The 18530-nt window shown below is 49.7% G+C and overlaps 1 protein-coding gene across 2 annotated transcripts in view; it reads right to left on the bottom strand.

Annotated features, from left to right (window-relative positions):
- Nucleotides 1-2890: 2890 nt before the first annotated feature.
- Nucleotides 2891-18530, bottom strand: part of CCDC57 (coiled-coil domain containing 57) — a 114561-nt gene continuing 98921 nt past the window's right edge. For both annotated transcript variants that reach the window (XM_043905139.1, XM_043905140.1), the window contains exon 19: nucleotides 2891-3413. In XM_043905139.1, coding sequence (XP_043761074.1) covers nucleotides 3214-3413 — 200 coding nt within the window. In that variant the 3' untranslated portion in view covers nucleotides 2891-3213. The remainder of the gene's footprint in view (nucleotides 3414-18530) is intronic.

Raw genomic sequence — 18530 nt, 5'->3', positions numbered from 1 at the left:
CGGAACGGGGCTTACTTGGGTCACTCTGGGGGTCATACTGGGGCCACACTGGGGGCTAGACGGACCCCTAGGCGTACGAATTGACCGGCCCGCGTCCGGGCGGCGCGGAGACGGGCCGGGGGCGTGGCTCTCTCTGCAGCCGCAGCCAATCGGGGGCCGGGGGCGTGCGCGCTGGCCCAATGGCGCCCCTCGAGTGGGCGTTGCTAGGTGATAGGGTGATGGGCCGGGCGGCCCCGGGCGCTGCGCGGGCCGCTGCAAGGCGAGCGCGGTCATTGACCCGGCCGAGGGTGCCCCGCGCGGGGTTACTGTCGGTCACCGCAGCGCAGCGCCCGGGGTCCTCCCTGCCTCGACGCCGAAATTCGCGGGGCGAGTGCGGGAACCCGGGGGACGCTCCGAGGCCTGGCAGGGGCCTCCCGCAGACGGCCGTGGGGACGGGGCGCGGCCATCTGGCGAGCGGGCTATGCACGGACACCTCTTGGTGTGGTTTGAACAAAGGAGTCTCCCTGGGCAGACGCACTCGAGCGCGCACGTGGCCACTCTCACTCACGGGCACGCACACGAACCGACGGAAGTGCGTCCCTCCTCGCCCGCACATCCTCCTGTAATTCCCCTGCTCAAATGTTTATCCAATTTATACACACACACAAAAATCCTTGACTTTCCAGACTGAAAACAACACGTCTTGGGAATCACGTGAGTCCAGGAAGGACGGCCTGGTGGCCACGCCCTGCACAGCCCTTACTATCTCCTGGGACCACTGATAGACCCTTGTGAGGTCAGAAAAGCCCTGGCAGAGGTGCTCGGCCGACTCTCTTGTAATCAAACGCTGCTGCTCTCCTCGCCTGCCTCCTCGCAACTGCTTTTGTCTTGCTCTCAGAAACTTTAGACTGTGGAGCATGGCACTGGCCACAGATGTTCTGGGCAGGACAGAACGGGACTGCCACGTCAAACCAGATAACTTGGCTTCAGGTGCCCCTCCCTCAAACCCTACAGTGCTCCCTACACCCCCAGGTAGTCCCAATGGCAGCTGATCCCTCCTGCTCTAGTCTTCCTCTTGGCATCATCACTGGGGACTTCTGGTTTGCACACTGTGAAAGGGCAAGACAGGAAAAAAGGAGAGAGGGCAGGGAGATCCCACAGCTCAGCTGCTGTCTCGAATAACTTTGTGGGATTTTCTTTTCCTTCCTATTTAAGAGCTTTTCAGACACCTGGTATCCTGGATCGGGAGTGGGTAGACTGTGCTGCACAAACACCCTCAACTCTTGGTGTCTTAAACTATCCCAGGCTCACTTCCTGCTGGTCAGTGGGGCTCTGCTCACTAAAGTTTACCAGGGGCCCAGGTGATGAGACAACTGCAGGCTGGGCGACTGAGTTCAAGACCCTTGTTTGCACCACAGAGGGCTGGGGACTCACGGGATCTAACTATTTCTAGCAAAGCGGACAGGGCTCACTTTTTCAGCTAAAGGAAGTCCCATGGCCACATCTCACTTACATGGCCATGTGCCAGACAAAGCAGAGGACGGAGACCCTACCACCCGGCAGCAAAGCTGCTCCTGGCATGCTCCTTCCTGGTACATTGGAAGAGACCTGCCATTTTCTCCACAGCTCCCCAAACACTGCAGGCCCAGGATAAACAGTGCATGGGTGGTTAGGACGTCAGTGTGCCTGTGTAGATTTTTGTCTTCCTTCTTTTCACAGAAATCAAAGCCTGAAACCTAGATAAATGACATTCATAAAATGTATGCTTTCAAAGGGGCTTGAGGGGGGGCTTGGCCCCTCTGTAGGACAGGCTAAGCAACCCCCGTCCTCCTGTGGAGGGGCTGCCCACCTCTGCACCTAGCCAGGGTGTATCGCTTCTTGGCCTTCTGGCTAAGATCAAGTGTAGCCAGGGTGTAGACTGGCAGTACACATGCCACGAGGGGCTGCCCTCAGCTCCTCTTGGCAGGGGGGACGCTGTGAGTGAGGCGACGCTCTTCTTTTCCACCGAAATGTGGCCCTTGGGAGGGCTGCCAATTGGCCCCTAGCACAGTAGCTGCAGGTCTTGTTCCAGGCCTCAGGTGATGACCCTGAGGGCTACTTTGGAACCCCCTCCCAATGCCCTCACTCCTTGTCCAGGACAGACATGCCCTGCAGGGCAGGCACACAGCACTCAGGGCCAGGAGTGAGCTTTGTGCAGACCTACTGTGTGCCCAGTAGCTGCCCACAGCTTCTCTGCTGCCCCCTGTCTGATTTCAGCTCAAGTGGGGGGCATGAGGCTGGCAAGGAGGCCAGGAAGCCTCTCCAGGGGCCTGGGCGCCAGAACAACTGACCATGTGAACACAAGCATGGCATGTGCCAAGTGTTGCCTTGGTGCCAGGCACGGCTCTTAGCAAAGCTTCCTGGACACACATCCACCTCATGCTCAGGCCCTAAACAGGGGCCCTGGCCTGACACAGAGGTGGTGCAGCTGGGCTGAGAGCAAAAGGCCAGGACGGTCAACCTGCAGCCTCTGGGCTGGAGGTGAGAACGCAGCTCTGACGAGGGCGCCGGTGGAGCTCTGAACGCCCGACCTATGTCCCAAGCCTTGAATTGCGCCCCCCTTCTGTGGATGGCTGGGCTTTTCTGCCCACCTACAGGGTTCCCTCAGTCCCCATGTGGACCAAAGGCGGCTCAGCCCTGGTCGCAGAGTGAATCCTGAAACCCACATGTTGGTAGCAGGGTCTGTGGAAAGTTGAACAGAATTTTAAGCTATGAGATCTCCTGCTCACTCGTGTGTGATATCGTAGTTCAGGACTGTAACTGGCTTTCTATTTTAAACTCAGATATAAATGGAGTGGTGTGTGTGATGGTACCAAAAGCACTCATGGTCAAACCTTTGAAACACAAGAAACCGGGCCTTGAGAGCCACATATGCAAAGCCCTGGAAATCTTTTACTGTCCTTCCCAAGTTCAAAGAATTTGGGATTCGGTGGTCAGTCTGTGAGGTGCCTTAGCAGTTCACCACCCCCACTGTATACAGACACACAGACACAGACACAGACACACACACATACACGTGCACGCGCAGCCCTGACATGAAGACAAAAGCACCAAGGAGGAGGAGGAGAAGAAGACTGACAGATGGATTGGAAGGGAGCAGGAGGGGAAAGGGGAAGAGAGGGAAGGGGAGGGGAGGAGGAGGAAGGAGGGGATCAGAAGGGGGAGGGGGAGGCATGGGGTGGGGCAGTGAGGAGGTCAGTCCTTGGAGTTGTAGTTCCGAATCTTGGGGGGCCGCTGGCAGCCTTTATGTTTTGGAGGATGAGCCCTGGGATGTTTAGCAGGCTTGCCCCTTGTCTGGGCTTCCATCTTCATCCCTTCAACGCCAAAGGCTGCCCACGTCGCAATGGGGCTTCCCTCCGGGTGCTGGAGGCTACAGGCTGTCGGTGCTGAGTGCTCTAGCAGGTGAAGAGAAAACAGAAAGGAGGGTGAGTCATCATGGGGCAGGAGGGTGCAGTGCGCACGGAGAGCTGGGTTCACTGCGTGGTGGCCGAGATTCTTGCCAGCAGGAACCAGAGATCCCATGCCAGCTTTCTTGTGGGAGCCCATGCAGGGCAGGGTCCTCTGGGGCAACAGCTGTATCTGGAGGTCCTGGCCCTGGTGTCCCACACAGAGGGTCTATGTGGACATGTGCTCTCCAGGTGTTCTGCAGGGCCTGGACCTGCCCTTCCACTGGGCACACAGGATATCTGGCTGTGAAAACATCTGTCGTGATCATTTCGTAACGGGTCCCATGGAAGTTCTGAGGTTAATGGCTGACTCACGGCACTTCCCAGGCTGTCATCTACCCTGTACCCTCTGGCCATGCTTGCCAAGCATCTCCAGCGGCACAGCAGCCCTGATGCGCGTGGCCAGGCCCCGGCCAAGGACCCTGGAGCTACACCACATGCTCTAAGTGTGGGCCACGCTACAGGGCAGCCCTCCCAAAATACTGGCAACAACTGTCTTTGCACGAGGGCACTCTAGGTGATGTTTGAAAAGTCCCTTGAGCTTTGAACTGTTTTCCTAGTTTTTAAAACTAAAAATGTATTTCTGTTTTTAAAAAAATGTACCAGGAAGATGTTATTAAAAAGCAATTGTGAGGCTACAAGGCTGTATGGTACAACATGTGGAATATGGACAGTATTTTGTAATAACTGTAAATGAGCATAACCTTTAAAAACTATATACAAATAAATTAAAAAAAAAAAAAAAAAGCAGTGGTGAGATGATGCAAGCTCAGCGGCAGCTCTCCTTCCTGGGCTGGCCCAGCATGCAGGGCCAGGGTCTGGAGCTCCAGGACGGTCTGTGCTAAAAGAGAACACAGTGGTTAAGACACTGTGTTTCCAATGCAAGGGGCATGAGTTAGATCCCTGGTCAGGGTCGCGATCCCGCATGCCATGTGGCTCAGCCAAAAAAAATAAAATGTAAAAAATAAAAGAACGCTGACACAGGGCGTCAAGGCAGGATAGGTGGGGCCTGGCTGCCTGCTACTGGCATCTCACACATGTGAGACACACTTCAGGGACGCACACTGTCTGCCCATAGTCGCCAAGCCCACCACCCTGGGCCTGGTGGTATGACACTGGGTGCTCTGGAGGGGTCCGCCCAGCCCACAGTCACGTGCTGCACAGGTGGACGACAGGGACCAACCTGGCCCAGACTCCAGTCTGGGGAAAGGCCAGCAGAGCAGCCACACAGCCTCTGGAGGGAAAGAGCAGGGTTGGCATGGAGCTGGGTGACAGGAAAGGCCAGGACTTGGAAAGCACACTCAGGGCTGTGAGCCAGGCTTCTTCCAGGGACCCCAGCACCATGAGCTGGGCGCTGGCCGGGCACCCAGGCCCTGCTCCCCCCTCTCATCTTGTGCTCTTCCTGCTCCTCTGGCCTCTGGAGATGTCTGGAGCTGCTTCTCCTTTCCTGGGGGGTTCAGGGGTCACACCCAGTGGCCTCCCCCTGTGCCCTCAGACCCAAAGCTGAGCCAGGTCCTGGAGCGGGGTGAGGATGTGGGTCCCTGGATGTCCCAGGTTTTCCTTTACTTCCTGTGGCCGTGGCTGCTTCTCCCTCATTGAGAGGGCACCCGGGCGCTTCGTATGAGTTCTTCAACCCCGGGTGAATTCTTCCTCTCTACACAGAGACCTTCTCATCCTAGGTGCCTTTATAAGTGCTTATAAAGGAATCTCTGGTCAGCCCTGTCCTGCTAACTTGGTTTCCTTCTGGAAGGCCATTGTCATTGGGGAGGGTCAGGGTCAGGAGCCTGACCACTGCAATGCTGGGGGTCCCTCCCTACAACTTGAGGGACCAGACCCTTCAAAGGTTGGTGGGCATGACCTGAGTCCATCCTATTGTCTGCCTGGGGGACGAGGCGTAGGGAGAACGGCCAGCCTAGGGCCTGAGACCTTTGTTTGGGAGGTCGAGCTCCCTGTGGCCAGTGGTTAGGAGCTGATTGTTAGTTCAGCCGGATGCCAGGCAGGTGGTTCCAATGTTTCTGCTCGAAGCACAGGCTGGGCAGACCCACCTGTCTGCCGCGGGGCAGGGCCTCTGAGCTGAGAGGATGGCACAGCCAGCCTTGCAGGGCACTGGTTTCTGTCTGTCTCCCTGCAAAGTCGCCCTGAGGGGGTGACTGGCTCCTCCAGGACAGGCATCCAGGGCATGGCAGTCCTGGCTCAGGCAGGAAGCTGAACATGTCAGGCCTGCTCACCTTAGGACACTTCCTGTGCCCGAGCGGCGGTCTCTGCTTGAGTGATCTGTGCCTTCACTCAGACCAGGGGCCGGGGTGTGGAAGCGAGGCCCCCATCGTGCTCTCTGCCTTCTCCTCCGTGCCTGACCTATTCTGCTCTCTTTCTGCTCTGGGCTCTGATGAGGCTTCAGGGACATTTAGGGTCATAGCACTTGCCTCCTACAGGCTGCTGGTACAGCCCCAGCCTTCGGGAAGGTTCAGTGAAATGCCCAAGACCTCCCAGTATGATCCTGGGGGCAGGATGGGGCCCTGGCAGGGGTTGACTGAGTCAAGGGGCTTGTGGGCCTGCCCTTTTGGTGGTCATGGTCTTCCCCATGACCTTCCTGGCCCCTTACTGACCTGAAGCCTGGCATGTCTCATGGACCAGTGCCCCGGGGGGGTGGGGGGAGGAGGGTTAGTCTCCTGTCTCCTGGGGTTCTCTGCGCACAGGGGCCTGTAAGGGTCCCAGCTCTCTGGTGCCTCAGAGCTGCTGCCCAGCTCCCTCCTCAGTTGTCTTCCCATCTGCCTGCCCGTCAGGGTGGCTCTGAGCACAGGCACATCAGGCCTCTAAGGGCAGTTGGAAAGGCACTCCCCGAGCTCCTGAAAAAGGGGATATGGAGCCATGTGTGCCCTGGTTCTCCAGAACCTTCTGTGGAGCTGGGCACTGCTTGAGATTCAAGTCCTAGTTGTAGCCTTGGCCACAGGGGCAGGACCACCTCAGGCTCACTTCAGCCTCTGCTGGTCCTGCCAGGCCTTCCCTCTCCTCTTTGGGGTGATCCCCTCTGGGTGCTGATGGCCCCTCGCTTCTGCTGAGACCTCTCTCCTGCTTCCCTGGGAGCCCCTTGAGTCCCCAAATTCCACATTTCTCAAGTTGGGGGAATTATACCCCCTAGGGCTCTTTACCCTCACCCTGGGCGTCCTTGTGAATCAGTGGTTAAAAGTTAGATTCTGTTACACCCCCTGCCCCAAATCCTGTGGGTTAGAGCCCCAAGCCTTCAGTGTATCACGGGTGTGGATGGTGGGTGACGTGGGCCCCCGAGCCTGTCCTGAGCAGCCCTGTCTGCCTGGGAGCTGCTGCAGGCCCCTGGTGCAGAGGCTCTGGGCTGATACTTCCAGGCTTGACTCCCTTCAGCAGGGTGGAGGAGGGGCAGGCAGGAACTGCCAGATCCTCAGGGCCCTGTGGCCACTCCCAGCCGTGGGCTGGGGGCGCTGACCAGACAGCCCTGGCTAACACACCAGCATCACCACTCCGCCCTCCCACTTCCTGAAGTCAATGCCTGACGCCAACCCCTAACTGCTCCTTCTTACCATCATGTTTGGGGGTACCTCCTCCCTGGTTCTGGGCTCACCCAGGACTGTCTGCTAGCGCCCCTCAGTGTGGCCCCGCATGGCTCCCATCCTGGGCTTCGGGAACACCGTGGGCAGGGGACTTAGAGGGGAAATGCTCCTGGCAGAGGAGAGCCGGCACTGGCTCCTCTCGGGCCCTGTCTGAGGCCCAGCTCCTCAGAGGAGAGGGGCTGGGAAAGGCCATGTCGGGTGGCTGGGCAGAGGGGGCAGGTTCATGAGTGCAGGGGCGAAGTGGGGGAGGGAGAAACAGCGCCAGGACAGAGGTCAGGACAGTGGAGGCTCCTTGAGCCTCCAAGCCTGGTTGGTTCCCCCACTTGGATGGCAGAGGGCAGCGGGGCTGCCTGGACTGGGGGAGCTGAGTGCCCAGGCTGTACCGACAACTTGTGTCCTCTGTAAGGTAGTGTGGGGACAGCAGGGAGGGCACAGATGCGAATATGGGGTGGGGGCTGGATGTTGATCTGCCTTCTTTTCATAGAGGGGATTTCCTGGTGGCTCAGATGGGAAAGAATCCCCCTGCAATGCAGGAGATCTGGGTTCGATTCCTGGATCAGGAAGATCTGGTGGAGAAGGGAATGGCAACCCACTCCAATATTCTTGCCTGGAGAATCCCATGGACAGAGGAGCCTGGGAGGGTTGCAAAGAGTCAGACGTGACTGAGCAACTAACACACTTCTCTCCATAGAGATCAAACAGTGAAAACCAGATGAACAAGGTGACATTCATAAAAGGTACACTTTCACAGGGGCTCATGGAGGCTCTGCCCCACAGTAGGTCAGACCAGGAACCCAAGAATCCTAGGGTCCTCCCATGGAGGGGCAACCCAGCTCTGCACCTAGCCAGGGTGTAGACTGGCAGCACACACGCCTCGAGGGGCTGCCCTCTGCTCCTCTTGGCAGGGGGGACGCTGTGAGTGAAGCAACGCTCTTCCTTTCCATAGAAATGTGCCCCCTCTGGAGGGCTGCCAATTGGCCCCTAGCACAGTAGCTGCAGGTCTTGTTCCAGGCCTCAGGCGATGATCCTGAGGGCTACTTTGGAACCCCCTCCCAATGCCCTCACTCCTTGTCCAGGACAGACATGCCCTGCAGGGCAGGCACACAGCACTCAGGGCCAGGAGTGAGCTTTGTGCAGACCTACTGTGTGCCCAGTAGCTGCCCACAGCCTCTCTGCTGCCCCCTGTCTGATTTCAGCTCAAGTAGGGGGCATGAGGCTGGCAAGGAGGTCAGGAAGCCTCTCCAGGGGCCTGGGTGCCAGAACAACTGACCATGTGAACACAAGCATGGCATGTGCCAAGTGCTGCCTTGGTGCCAGGCATGGCTCTTAGCGAAGCTTCCTGGACACACATCCATCTCATGCCCGGGCCTATACAGGGGCCCTGGCCTGACACAGAGGTGGTGCAGCTGGGCTGAGAGCAAAAGGCCAGGACGGTCAACCTGCAGCCTCTGGGCTGGAGGTGAGAACACAGCTCTTGTCCCTCTGTGAGGCCTTCCTCAGGCACTGCCAAGAGCAGGGCTCCCGTGGAGCTCTGAACGCCCGACCTACATCCCAAGCCTTGAATTGCGCCCCCCTTCTGTGGATGGCTGGGCTTTTCTGCCCACCTACAGGGTTCCCTCAGTCCCCACGTGGACCAAAGGCGGCTCAGCCCTGGTCGCAGAGTGAATCCTGAAACCCGCATGTTGGCAGCAGAGTCCGTGGAAAGTTGAACAGAATTTTATGCTACAAGATCTCCTGCTCACTTGTGTGTGACATCTGTAGTTCAGGATTGTAACTGGCTTTCTATTTTAAACTCAGATATAAACGGAGTAGTGTGTGTGATGGTACCAAAAGCACTCATGGTCGAACCTTTGAAATACAAGAAACTGGGCCATGAGAGCCACATATACAAAGCCCAGAAAACCTTTCACCATCTTTCCCAAGTTAAAAAGCAAATGCCAGGCTTCCCTGGTGGTCCAGTGGTTAAGAACCTGCCTTGTAATGAAAGGAACACCAGTTCGATCCCTGGTCAGGGGAGATCCCACACCTCTCGGGGCAACTAAACTGATACACCACCACAACTGCCGTCCGTGCACCTTAGAGCCTGTGCTCCACAACAAGATAAGCCACTGCAACGAGAAGCCCACACAGAACAACTGGAGAGTAGCGCCTGGTCACCGAAACTAGAGAAAGCCCATGTGCAGCAACGAAGACCCAGCGCAGCCAAAAATAAGAATAAATAAAACAAATCCCTCATTTCCCAACATGTTTCATTGTTACTGTGCTTACTTGAAGAATGAATGGCATTCTTATAGGATGTTAATGGAGGACATAATTTGGATATGCTAAACTTACACATAAACTTCTACATCTTTGTACTGAACTCTGTTAAAACACAAACTTTAAAATCCCTACAGGGATGCAGGCAGGAGGGTTTCTCAAACAAGTGGGATAAAATTTCTGGTCCCGTCTAAGGAGCCACATTGAGAATACTCTTGGAAGAAGTGCTTACATATGGAGAAAAACAAATATTGAAGAAGAAGCTGCCGGACACTTGAGAAATAGGGAAATCAAACCTATGCAAACCCACAACAACCCAAAATGAGAATTCCAGACATTGTGGCCATGACGGGGGTGGGATGGCCAGATGTGGGGATAAAGGGAGCGCGTAAAGAACGTGCCTTTGGAGGGGAAACGCAGAAGTGGTAACAAGTGTGAGAAATCAGTAGGGCTGCGTGAACACCTGTGAGTGAGACTATCCTTGGGCAAAAGCAGAATGTGTAACTTATAATGCAGCAGAAAGAAACTTGATTTCTCCGATGAAAGGTAGGGATGTAGAAAAAATAAACAGAAATAAAGTAAACAGATGAGAAATAAATAACAAGGAGAATTAAGCCCAATAGATAAATGAGTTAAATTCACCAATGAAGAAAAATTCTCAAATTGGATTTATTCAAAACAAACAGATTCAACAAGATGTTGTGTAAAGATGTTTTAAACCCATCTAAAACAAAAGATGGAATTCCCTGGTGGTCTAGTGGTTAGGACTCTGTGTTTCCACTGCAGGGGGCCTGGTTAGGGAATAAGATCTCACATGACCTGTGGTGGTGTGGTCAAAAACAAAAAAAAAAGACACATAAAAATTGAAAACAAACAAAAAAATAAAATAAAATTAGGCACACACTGTTCTAAGGTATAAAGAAGAACTCTGAATCCTGGTGAAAGGACAACTTCAAAACATACCAAATAACATCTGACAGAGCTGCAAGGCAAAGTAGATAATCCAAAACCAGGTAGGTGGAGGTTTTAATCACCCCTATGTGGAAAATTCTTCAAGAGATGGGAATACCAGACCACCTGACCTGCCTCTTGGGAAACCTATGTGCAGGTCAGGAAGCAATGGTTAAAACTGGACATGGAACAACAGACTGGTTCCAAATAGGAAAAGGAGTACGTCAAGGCTGTATATTGTCACCTTGCTTATTTAACTTATATGCAGAGTACATCATGAGAAATGCTGGGCTGGAGGAAGCACAAGCTGGAATCAAGATTGCTGGGAGAAATATCAATAACCTCAGATCTGCAGATGACACCACCCTTACAGCAGAAAGTGAAGAGGAACTAAAAAGCCTCTTGATGAAAATGAAAGAGGAAAGTGAAAAAGTTGGCTTAAAGCTCAACATTCAGAAAACTAAGATCATGGCATCTGGTCCCATTACTTCATGGGAAACAGATGGGGAAAGAGTGGAAACAGTGTCAGACTTCATTTTTTTTTGGCTCCAAATCACTGCAGATGGTGATTGCAACCATGAAATAAAAAGACGCTTACTCCTTGGAAGGAAAGTTACGACCAACCTAGACAGCATATTAAAAAGCAGAGACATTACTTTGTCAACAAAGGTCCGTCTGGTCAAGGCTATGGTTTTTCCAGTAGTCATGTATGGATATGAGAGTTGGACTGTGAAGAAAGCTGAGCGCCGAAAAACTGATGCTTTTGAACTGTGGTGTTGGAGAAGACTCTTGAGAGTCCCTTGGACTGCAAGGAGATCCAACCAGTCCATCCTAAAGGAGATCAGTCCTGGGTGTTCATTGGAAGGACTGATGCTGAAGCTGAAACTCCAATACTTTGGCCACCTCATGCGAAGAGTTGACTCATTGGAAAAGACCCTGATGCTGGGAGGGATTGGGGGCAGGAGGAGAAGGGGATGACAGAGGATGAGACGGCTGGATGGCATCACCGACTCGATGGGCATGAGTTTGAGTAAACTCTGGGAGTTGGTGGTGGACAGGGAGGCCTGGCGTGCTGTGATTCATGGGGTTGCAAAGAGTCGGACACGACTGAGCGACTGAACTGAACTGATTGATCATAAACCCATACAAAGATGGCAAAGACTTAGTCAACGGAATTAATTAGCTTGAGTTATTAGATACAGAGATGTCTAAACTAGTAGGCAGATAGTACACTTTCTTTTTTTGCCAAACACGGACCATACACAGAATCAGACCACACATACTCTTTGCGGCCCCATGGACTGTAGCCCACCAGGTTCTTCTGTCCATGGGATTCTCCAGGCAGGAGTACTGGAGTGGGTTGCCACTTCCCTCTCCAGGGGATCTTCCTGACCCAGGGATCGAACCTGCTTCTCTTATGTCTCCTGCACTGGCAGGCAGGTTCTTTACCACTACTGCCACCTGGAAAGCCCCTCAGGCCACAGGGCAAGTCTCAATTCATTCCAAATAGGATATTAATACAATAAAATTAGAAACCAACATCAAAATCTCCCCAAATCCCTTCTGCTTGGACACTAACTTATTACTGAATAATCCTTGAGTTATGTAGGAAACCATATGGTGAATTCAAAAAATATTTAGAATCAAACTCAGAATTTGTAGGACATAGCTCAAGCATCTCCCAATACACTTACCTGGAAATACTAACAGTTAAGACTACCAGGAGATGAGCTAGCCTTCAGGGGGAGAAACTGGAGAGAAAGGAACAAAACGAACTTGGGAACAAGAAAAAGGAAGTCATAGCATTAAAGGCAAGATTCAGTGGAATGGAAACTCCAAGAAAACAAGCAGCACAGAGTATCAACAGAACTCAAACTGTTGTCTGCAGAGATTAATAAGATTAACCTCTGCCAAAATGGATCCAAAAAAAAAGGATAAAAAAATGCACATGGCAGGGGACTAACTGGGTAAAAATGAATGTTATAAACACCTGTTCACTAGTAAGTTAACAAAATCTAGATGAAATGGAAAGTTCCAAAACCAGCACACACACACAAAAAGCATTTGAAATGTCCAATAATTATTAAGAAAATTGAAAAGTCAAAAACTTCCCTCCCCAAAGACTTGTGGCTCAGATAGCTTTATAGGAGGTTCTAGTGAATTTTCAGAGACCCAGATTTCAAGGAATAGTCAATTTCTATCTGATTCCAATTACTCAGAAAAGTAGAAAAAGAGCTCACTGTATGAGGTAATCTACATTTCCAAACCAGATAAAGACAACCCAAGAAAAAAAAAATCACAGGAATATTTAACTCATAAATGTAGCTATAAAAACTATATATATAAACATTAGCAAGCCAAATTGGTATTAAAAATAGATCAAGTATAGTTTATCCCAGTAATGCAAGGTGGGTTCCATATCAGAAAATCTATCACCATATTTCACCACAATAAGCAAAAAATATATATATGATTATCTTAATCAATGCAGGAAAACATCTGATTTAACATCTGAGGTTTAACACTTATTCATGATGAAAACTCTTGGTAAATCAAGAATGTAAGGGAAAAATTTTAACTTGATAGAGGTTACATTTAAAAATTCACAGCAATCACTTTATTTAGTGCAAAATGAGCCTCAATCTCTTCAAGTCAGAGAATGAGACAAGATGCCCCTGATGACACTCCTGTTAACAGTTTCAGGGCCCCAACCAGCTCTGTAAGGAAATTAAATGAAATAGGGCTATAAGCACTGAAGGGAAGAAACAGTCACTGTCTGAAGATACCAGGATCATCCACTTAGGGAAAAAACCACTGCAAGACAAACTGTTAGTGCTTCCCTCACAGCTCAGTTGGTAAAGAATCTGCCTCTAACACAGGAGATTGGGTTCAGTCGATCTGAGTTCGATCTCCTGGAGGAAGAAATGGCAACCCACTCCAGTATTCTTGCCTGGAGGATCCCATGGACATAGGAGCCTGGCGGGCTGCAGTCCATGGAGTCGAAAGAGTCAGACACGACTTAGCGACTAAACCACCACCACCAAGGAAGTTCAGCAAGGAGGGTGGACAGATGAGCCCACTGCGAACTACAGAGCACTTCTCTGCAGAACTGTGACCTTCCAGCAAATAGGATGAAATATTGGAAAAGGCAAGAAAACTCTAAGTCAGCCTGCCCTATTTTGAAAATATAGTCTCATTGGAACACAGCCCAATGTGCCCTGTTGTGGCTGTCTGTGGCCAGAGGTGGCTGCTGTTCCCACTGCTGCTTCTGCTACCAGCACTGGGGGCAGGGGCCTTCCCTCTCCTCACAAAGTGTGAAATGTGCAGTGTTCTCCAGAGACCAAATAACCCCTTATGGATAAAAACAAAACAAAAACAGAAGTGTATGGGTTTGTTCTATACACTGATTCTATAAATTTTTTTTTTTTGAGTTACTATTTCTTCAAACAAAATCTCCAGTGCAGGCTTGCGGGAAAGGACAGCCCGGGCTGGGATGAGCGTAGGATGCCAAAGGCTCTTTCCACTCCTCTCACCTTCAGGCTCTTGAGGCCCTTCCGAGAGGCTCTGGGGCCCCACTGGGAGGGCACTGTTGACAGTAATGACCTCCCCGAGGAGTCCTGAGTGCCCAGTGGAGGATAATTAAGAGGGCCTGAGTAAATTGATATGAATTACAAGAATTCTGCAAGGATCTGCAGTGGCGTGAGGCAAGTTGACACTGGGTGTCTGTCCTACTTTGGCTCTTCTTGATTTTGCCTGGAATAGACGCAGATAACCCAGACTAGAAACCAAGATCAGGAGGGATCATGGAGCAGGAGAGAGACAGAACATCAAGAGTAGAAGGCCAGAGTTCTCCAGAATATGCTGTTTCCAACTGCTGTCTGGGTGATGCTGAACACAGGAGATCTTTTGCTGTTTTTTTTTTTTTAAAAATAACTTCTATTGAGCTATAATTTATATACTATAAAATGCACCCATTTTAAGGGTGCATTTCAATGGGTTGTATAAAATCTACACATCTATGTCTATGGAACATTTCCGTCAACCCCAAACATCCCTACTCCCAGCCTGAAGTAACCACCGATCTGCTTTTTGTCATTGCTGACTATGTGAGTCATTTCTAGAAGTTCACATAAAAAGAGTACCCTAGGGGGCTTCCCTGGTGGCTCAGATATGAAGAATCCACCTGCCAATGTAGGAGACACAGGTTCAATCCCTCATCTAGGATCAGCTAGGCCTGTGCCCCACAACTATTGAGCCAGAGCTCAAGAGCCTCAGCGCTGTAGCTACTGAGCCCACGTGCGGCAACTACTGAAGCCTTTGCACTCTGCAGTCTGTACTCCACAAGAGACGCCACCGCAGTAAGTTCGTGCACTGCAACTGGACAGTGGCCCCCAGTGGTCGCCCCTAGACAAAAGCCCATTCGGCAACAAAGACCCAGCGCAGCCAAAAATAAAAACATTAAAAAAAAAAAAAAAAAAAAAAAGGACACTAGGGACTGCTTGATGTCCGGTTCTTCCAGAGATCAAAGCAATGTTTCTGAGGTTCATTCCTGCTGTCATATGTACTGGTAGTTCTTTTGCTTGTCGAGTAGTAGAGCATACTTGTTTTGTCGCTCAATTGTGTCCAACTCTTGCAACCCCATGGACAGTAGCCTGCCAAGTTCCTCTTGTCCATGGGATTTTTCCAGGCTAGAATACTGGAGTGGGTTGTCATTCCCTTCTCCAGGGGATCTTCCAGACCCAGGGATTGAAACCACGTCTCCTGCGTTGGCATGCAGACTCTTTACCGCTGACCATCAACAGATAAATGGAAAAGCAGCACATCACGCTGCTACACAGTAATTTGCTTTTCCATTTATCTGTTGATGCACATTTGCGTTGTTTCCAATCTGACATTCGTGTTAAGGCCTTTGGGGCGTGGATGTTGGTTACCATGGAACTGAATGGCTGAGTTGTGTAGCAAGTTTTTTTCTTTTTGATCGGTAAGAAATGGATTTATTTAGAGAGAAACACACTCCACAGACACAGTGTGGACCATCTGAGGAGGCGAGAGCAACCGCAAGTTTTTTTTTTTTTTTTTAAGAAACTGCCAAACTGTTTTCCAAAGCAGTTGACCATACTGCATTCTCTCAGGCAGTGTGACTTCCAGCAGCTCCACGTGTTTGCTACCACTTGATATTGCCATATTATTGTATGGTTTTGGTTGTCTGAGTGACTGTGTAGTGGCAACTCACTGTGGTTTAAATTTGCATTTCCCTGATGACTAACACTGAGTATCTTTCATGGCTTGCTGGCCATTTGTATCTTCTTTTTTGAAGTGTCTTCTGTAGTATTTTGGCTATTTTAAAAATTGGGCTTATTTATTTACCACTGAGTTGTAAAGTTCTTTGTATGTTCTGGATCAGGTCCTTGATATGTGTTCAAATATCTTCTCCCAGCTTACCTTTTCACCTTCTTGAGGGTGTCATTGCAGAAGCAGAACTTTAACATTTTGATGAAGCCCAATCCATCAAATTTTTTTCATTTAAGGTTTAGACTTTTTTCTATCCTAAAAAATTTTTGCCTATCCCGAAGTCACAAAGATCTCCTATGATTTCTTCTAGATGTTTTATAGTTTTTTTTTTTTTTTTTTAACATTTATTTAGCTATTTGGTGATGCTGGGTCTTAGTTGTGGCATGCAGATTTTGGATATTTATTGTGGCATTCGGGATCTTTTTGTAGTTTCAGCATGTAGGATCTTTAGTTGCAGCGTGTGGGATCTAGTTCCCTGATCAGGGATCAAATCTGGGCCCCCTGCATTGGGAGCGCAGAGTCTCAGCCACCAGACCACCAGGGAAGTCTCTTCCTGCCTACTCTCGAATTTGTGTTTTTTTTAATCCCATTTTATCTCTATTACAGCCCTATTAGCTATACATCTTTGTGCTTTTTGTTTGTTTTGTTGTTTTTGAATGTTGCTCTATGGTATATACATTTTTAATTTATCACATTCTACCTTGAAGTAGTATTATACAAGTTCACATATAAGCCCAACAAGAGCGTACTTTCTTTTCCCTTTCCCATCATTTATGCCATCTTGTTATACATTTCACTTGTATGTGTATCACAAACCCCAGCATACACTGTTATCATCTGTGCTTTAAACAGCCAATGATCTTCCAAAGAAAAATGTAAGCTTATTTCCATCATTTACCCACAAACTCACCTGCTGCCTCTGTATTTTTCTCTGATGACCCCAATTTTCATTTGCCATCATTTCCTTTGCCTGAAGAGTGTCCTTTACTATTTCTTGTAGTGAAGGTCTGCTGGTGATGGATTCTATTTGGTTTGTCTGTGAATGTCTTTAGCCTCCATTTTTAAAGGATCTTTTTGCTAGATACAGAATTCTACTTTGTGCGCTCCTTTTTCTTTCAGCTTAGAGACAATCGATGATCCCTTGTCGTCTGGTAGCTATAGTTTCTGAAGAGAAGTCTGTCATAAATTTTTTCTTCATTCATCTTCAAGTAATGTGTCTTTTCTTTGACTGCTTTTAAGATTTTACTTTATTGCTGACTTAAAAAAATTTGATTATGATATTCCCTGGATTGAATTTGTGCCTGTGTGTTTATCCTGGTGCTTGGGGTTGACAAATTTTTTGAATCAGTGAGTTAGGAGTTTTCGTCAAATTTAAGGAGGGCGGGGAAGGGCATCATTTCTTCAAACACTTTTTCTGCCCTTCTTTCTCCCCTCTGTTAAGACTGATGGATGCTCTCTTTCAGGTTGCCAAAGCTGTTTTCTATGCCCTATGTTCTCTCTCTCTGTGTCATTTTGGGTTGATTCTATTGCCATGTCTTCAAGTTCCTTGTTTTTTCTTCTGCTATCTCTATTCTACTGTTAATCCCATCCGACGTGTCTTCCTTATCAAATACTGTATTTTTCATCTCCGGAAGTGTTGTCTGGTTCTTTTTCAGAGCTTCAGTTCTTCTCATTGTTCTCCTTTAAATACCTGAAAGCAGTTGTAACAGTCACTTCAACGGCTTTGCTTGTTTCCTCGTTTCTGTCATTTCTGAACCTCTTTCCATTGAATGGTTTTCCTCTTGGCTTTGGATCACATTTTCCTGCTTCTTCACAAGTCTTGTAATTTTTAACTGGCTATTGCACACTTTAGGTATTGTGTTGGAATTTTGTCTTTTTAAGAATGTTGAGCTTTGTTTTTACAGGCAGTTAGGTTCTCATTTTGTCATTTCAAAGATTGTTTTTGAGCCTTTCTAGGGTAAGTCTAGATGAGTCTGCACTTCAGAGACACTTAGCTCCATGACCAAGGTGTGACTTCTCTGGGTCTCCAATGAATGAAGGCTGGAGATCGACTATCTCCCCACCATCTAAGAGGTCTGGAAATGGTTACACTTACAAGCTGCTTATCTTCCCTTTGCCTGAATTTGTGGAGTATTATTCTGCACATCAATGAACTAGGACACGGTAAAGACCCAAGACAATTCCTACCAGGATTTCAGGAGCTCTCTTCTGCATACCCCTCCCCCCACCCCCACCCCCTCCCCGGGAATCTTTCCTGCAACTTCCAGCCCCCCTGCCTTCCCAGACACCAGTTCCTGTTTCCTCCACCAGAGAAGGCACTGACCCCTGCCTGGTGCTCCCCTCCGTGTGACTGCAGCCCAGAAAATGTCTTAGGGCAGAAAGCCACGGGGACCTGGCAGATGCCTCATCTGTCTTCCTTCTTTCAAGAATCACAGTCCTCTGCTGCCTATTTTCCAACATCTGAAAACAGTTGTTTCATATATTTTGCCTATGTAGGGGTGGATGTTAATCTATAGTCCTTAGTCTGGCCAGGAGTAGGAGCGAGTGCCGGTCATGCTGTGGCCCCAGAAAAAACAGCACTGAAGTAGACGCCACCTTGGCTACATCAAAGTATTTACTTTGTTTTAAAAGTTATTTCAACACAAGTTTTTTTCCTAAGTGGCAGGAAAAGCTGTTTCATCATAACAACTTCAAAAAAGAGCTAACAAAGATCTATTTGACTGGGTGTATGTGTGTGTGTGAGCGTGTGCTCGCACACTCAATTGTGTCCGACTCTTTGTGACCCACTGGACTGTAGCCTGCCAGGCTTCTCTGTCCATGGGATTTCCCAGGCAGGAATGCTGGAGTGGGTTGCCATTTTCTCCTCTAGGGGATCTTCCCAGGCCAAGGATCAAAACCTGCATCTCTTGCATCTCCTGCTTTGGCAGGCAAGATTCTTTATCATGGTGCCACCCGGGAAGCTCCTATTTGACCATATATT

Source organism: Cervus elaphus, chromosome 5 (assembly GCF_910594005.1).
Source record: "Cervus elaphus chromosome 5, mCerEla1.1, whole genome shotgun sequence".
Classification (NCBI taxonomy): domain Eukaryota; kingdom Metazoa; phylum Chordata; class Mammalia; order Artiodactyla; family Cervidae; genus Cervus; species Cervus elaphus.
Note: the sequence above shows the minus strand (reverse complement) of the source record. Positions and strands in the feature narration are given on the sequence as shown.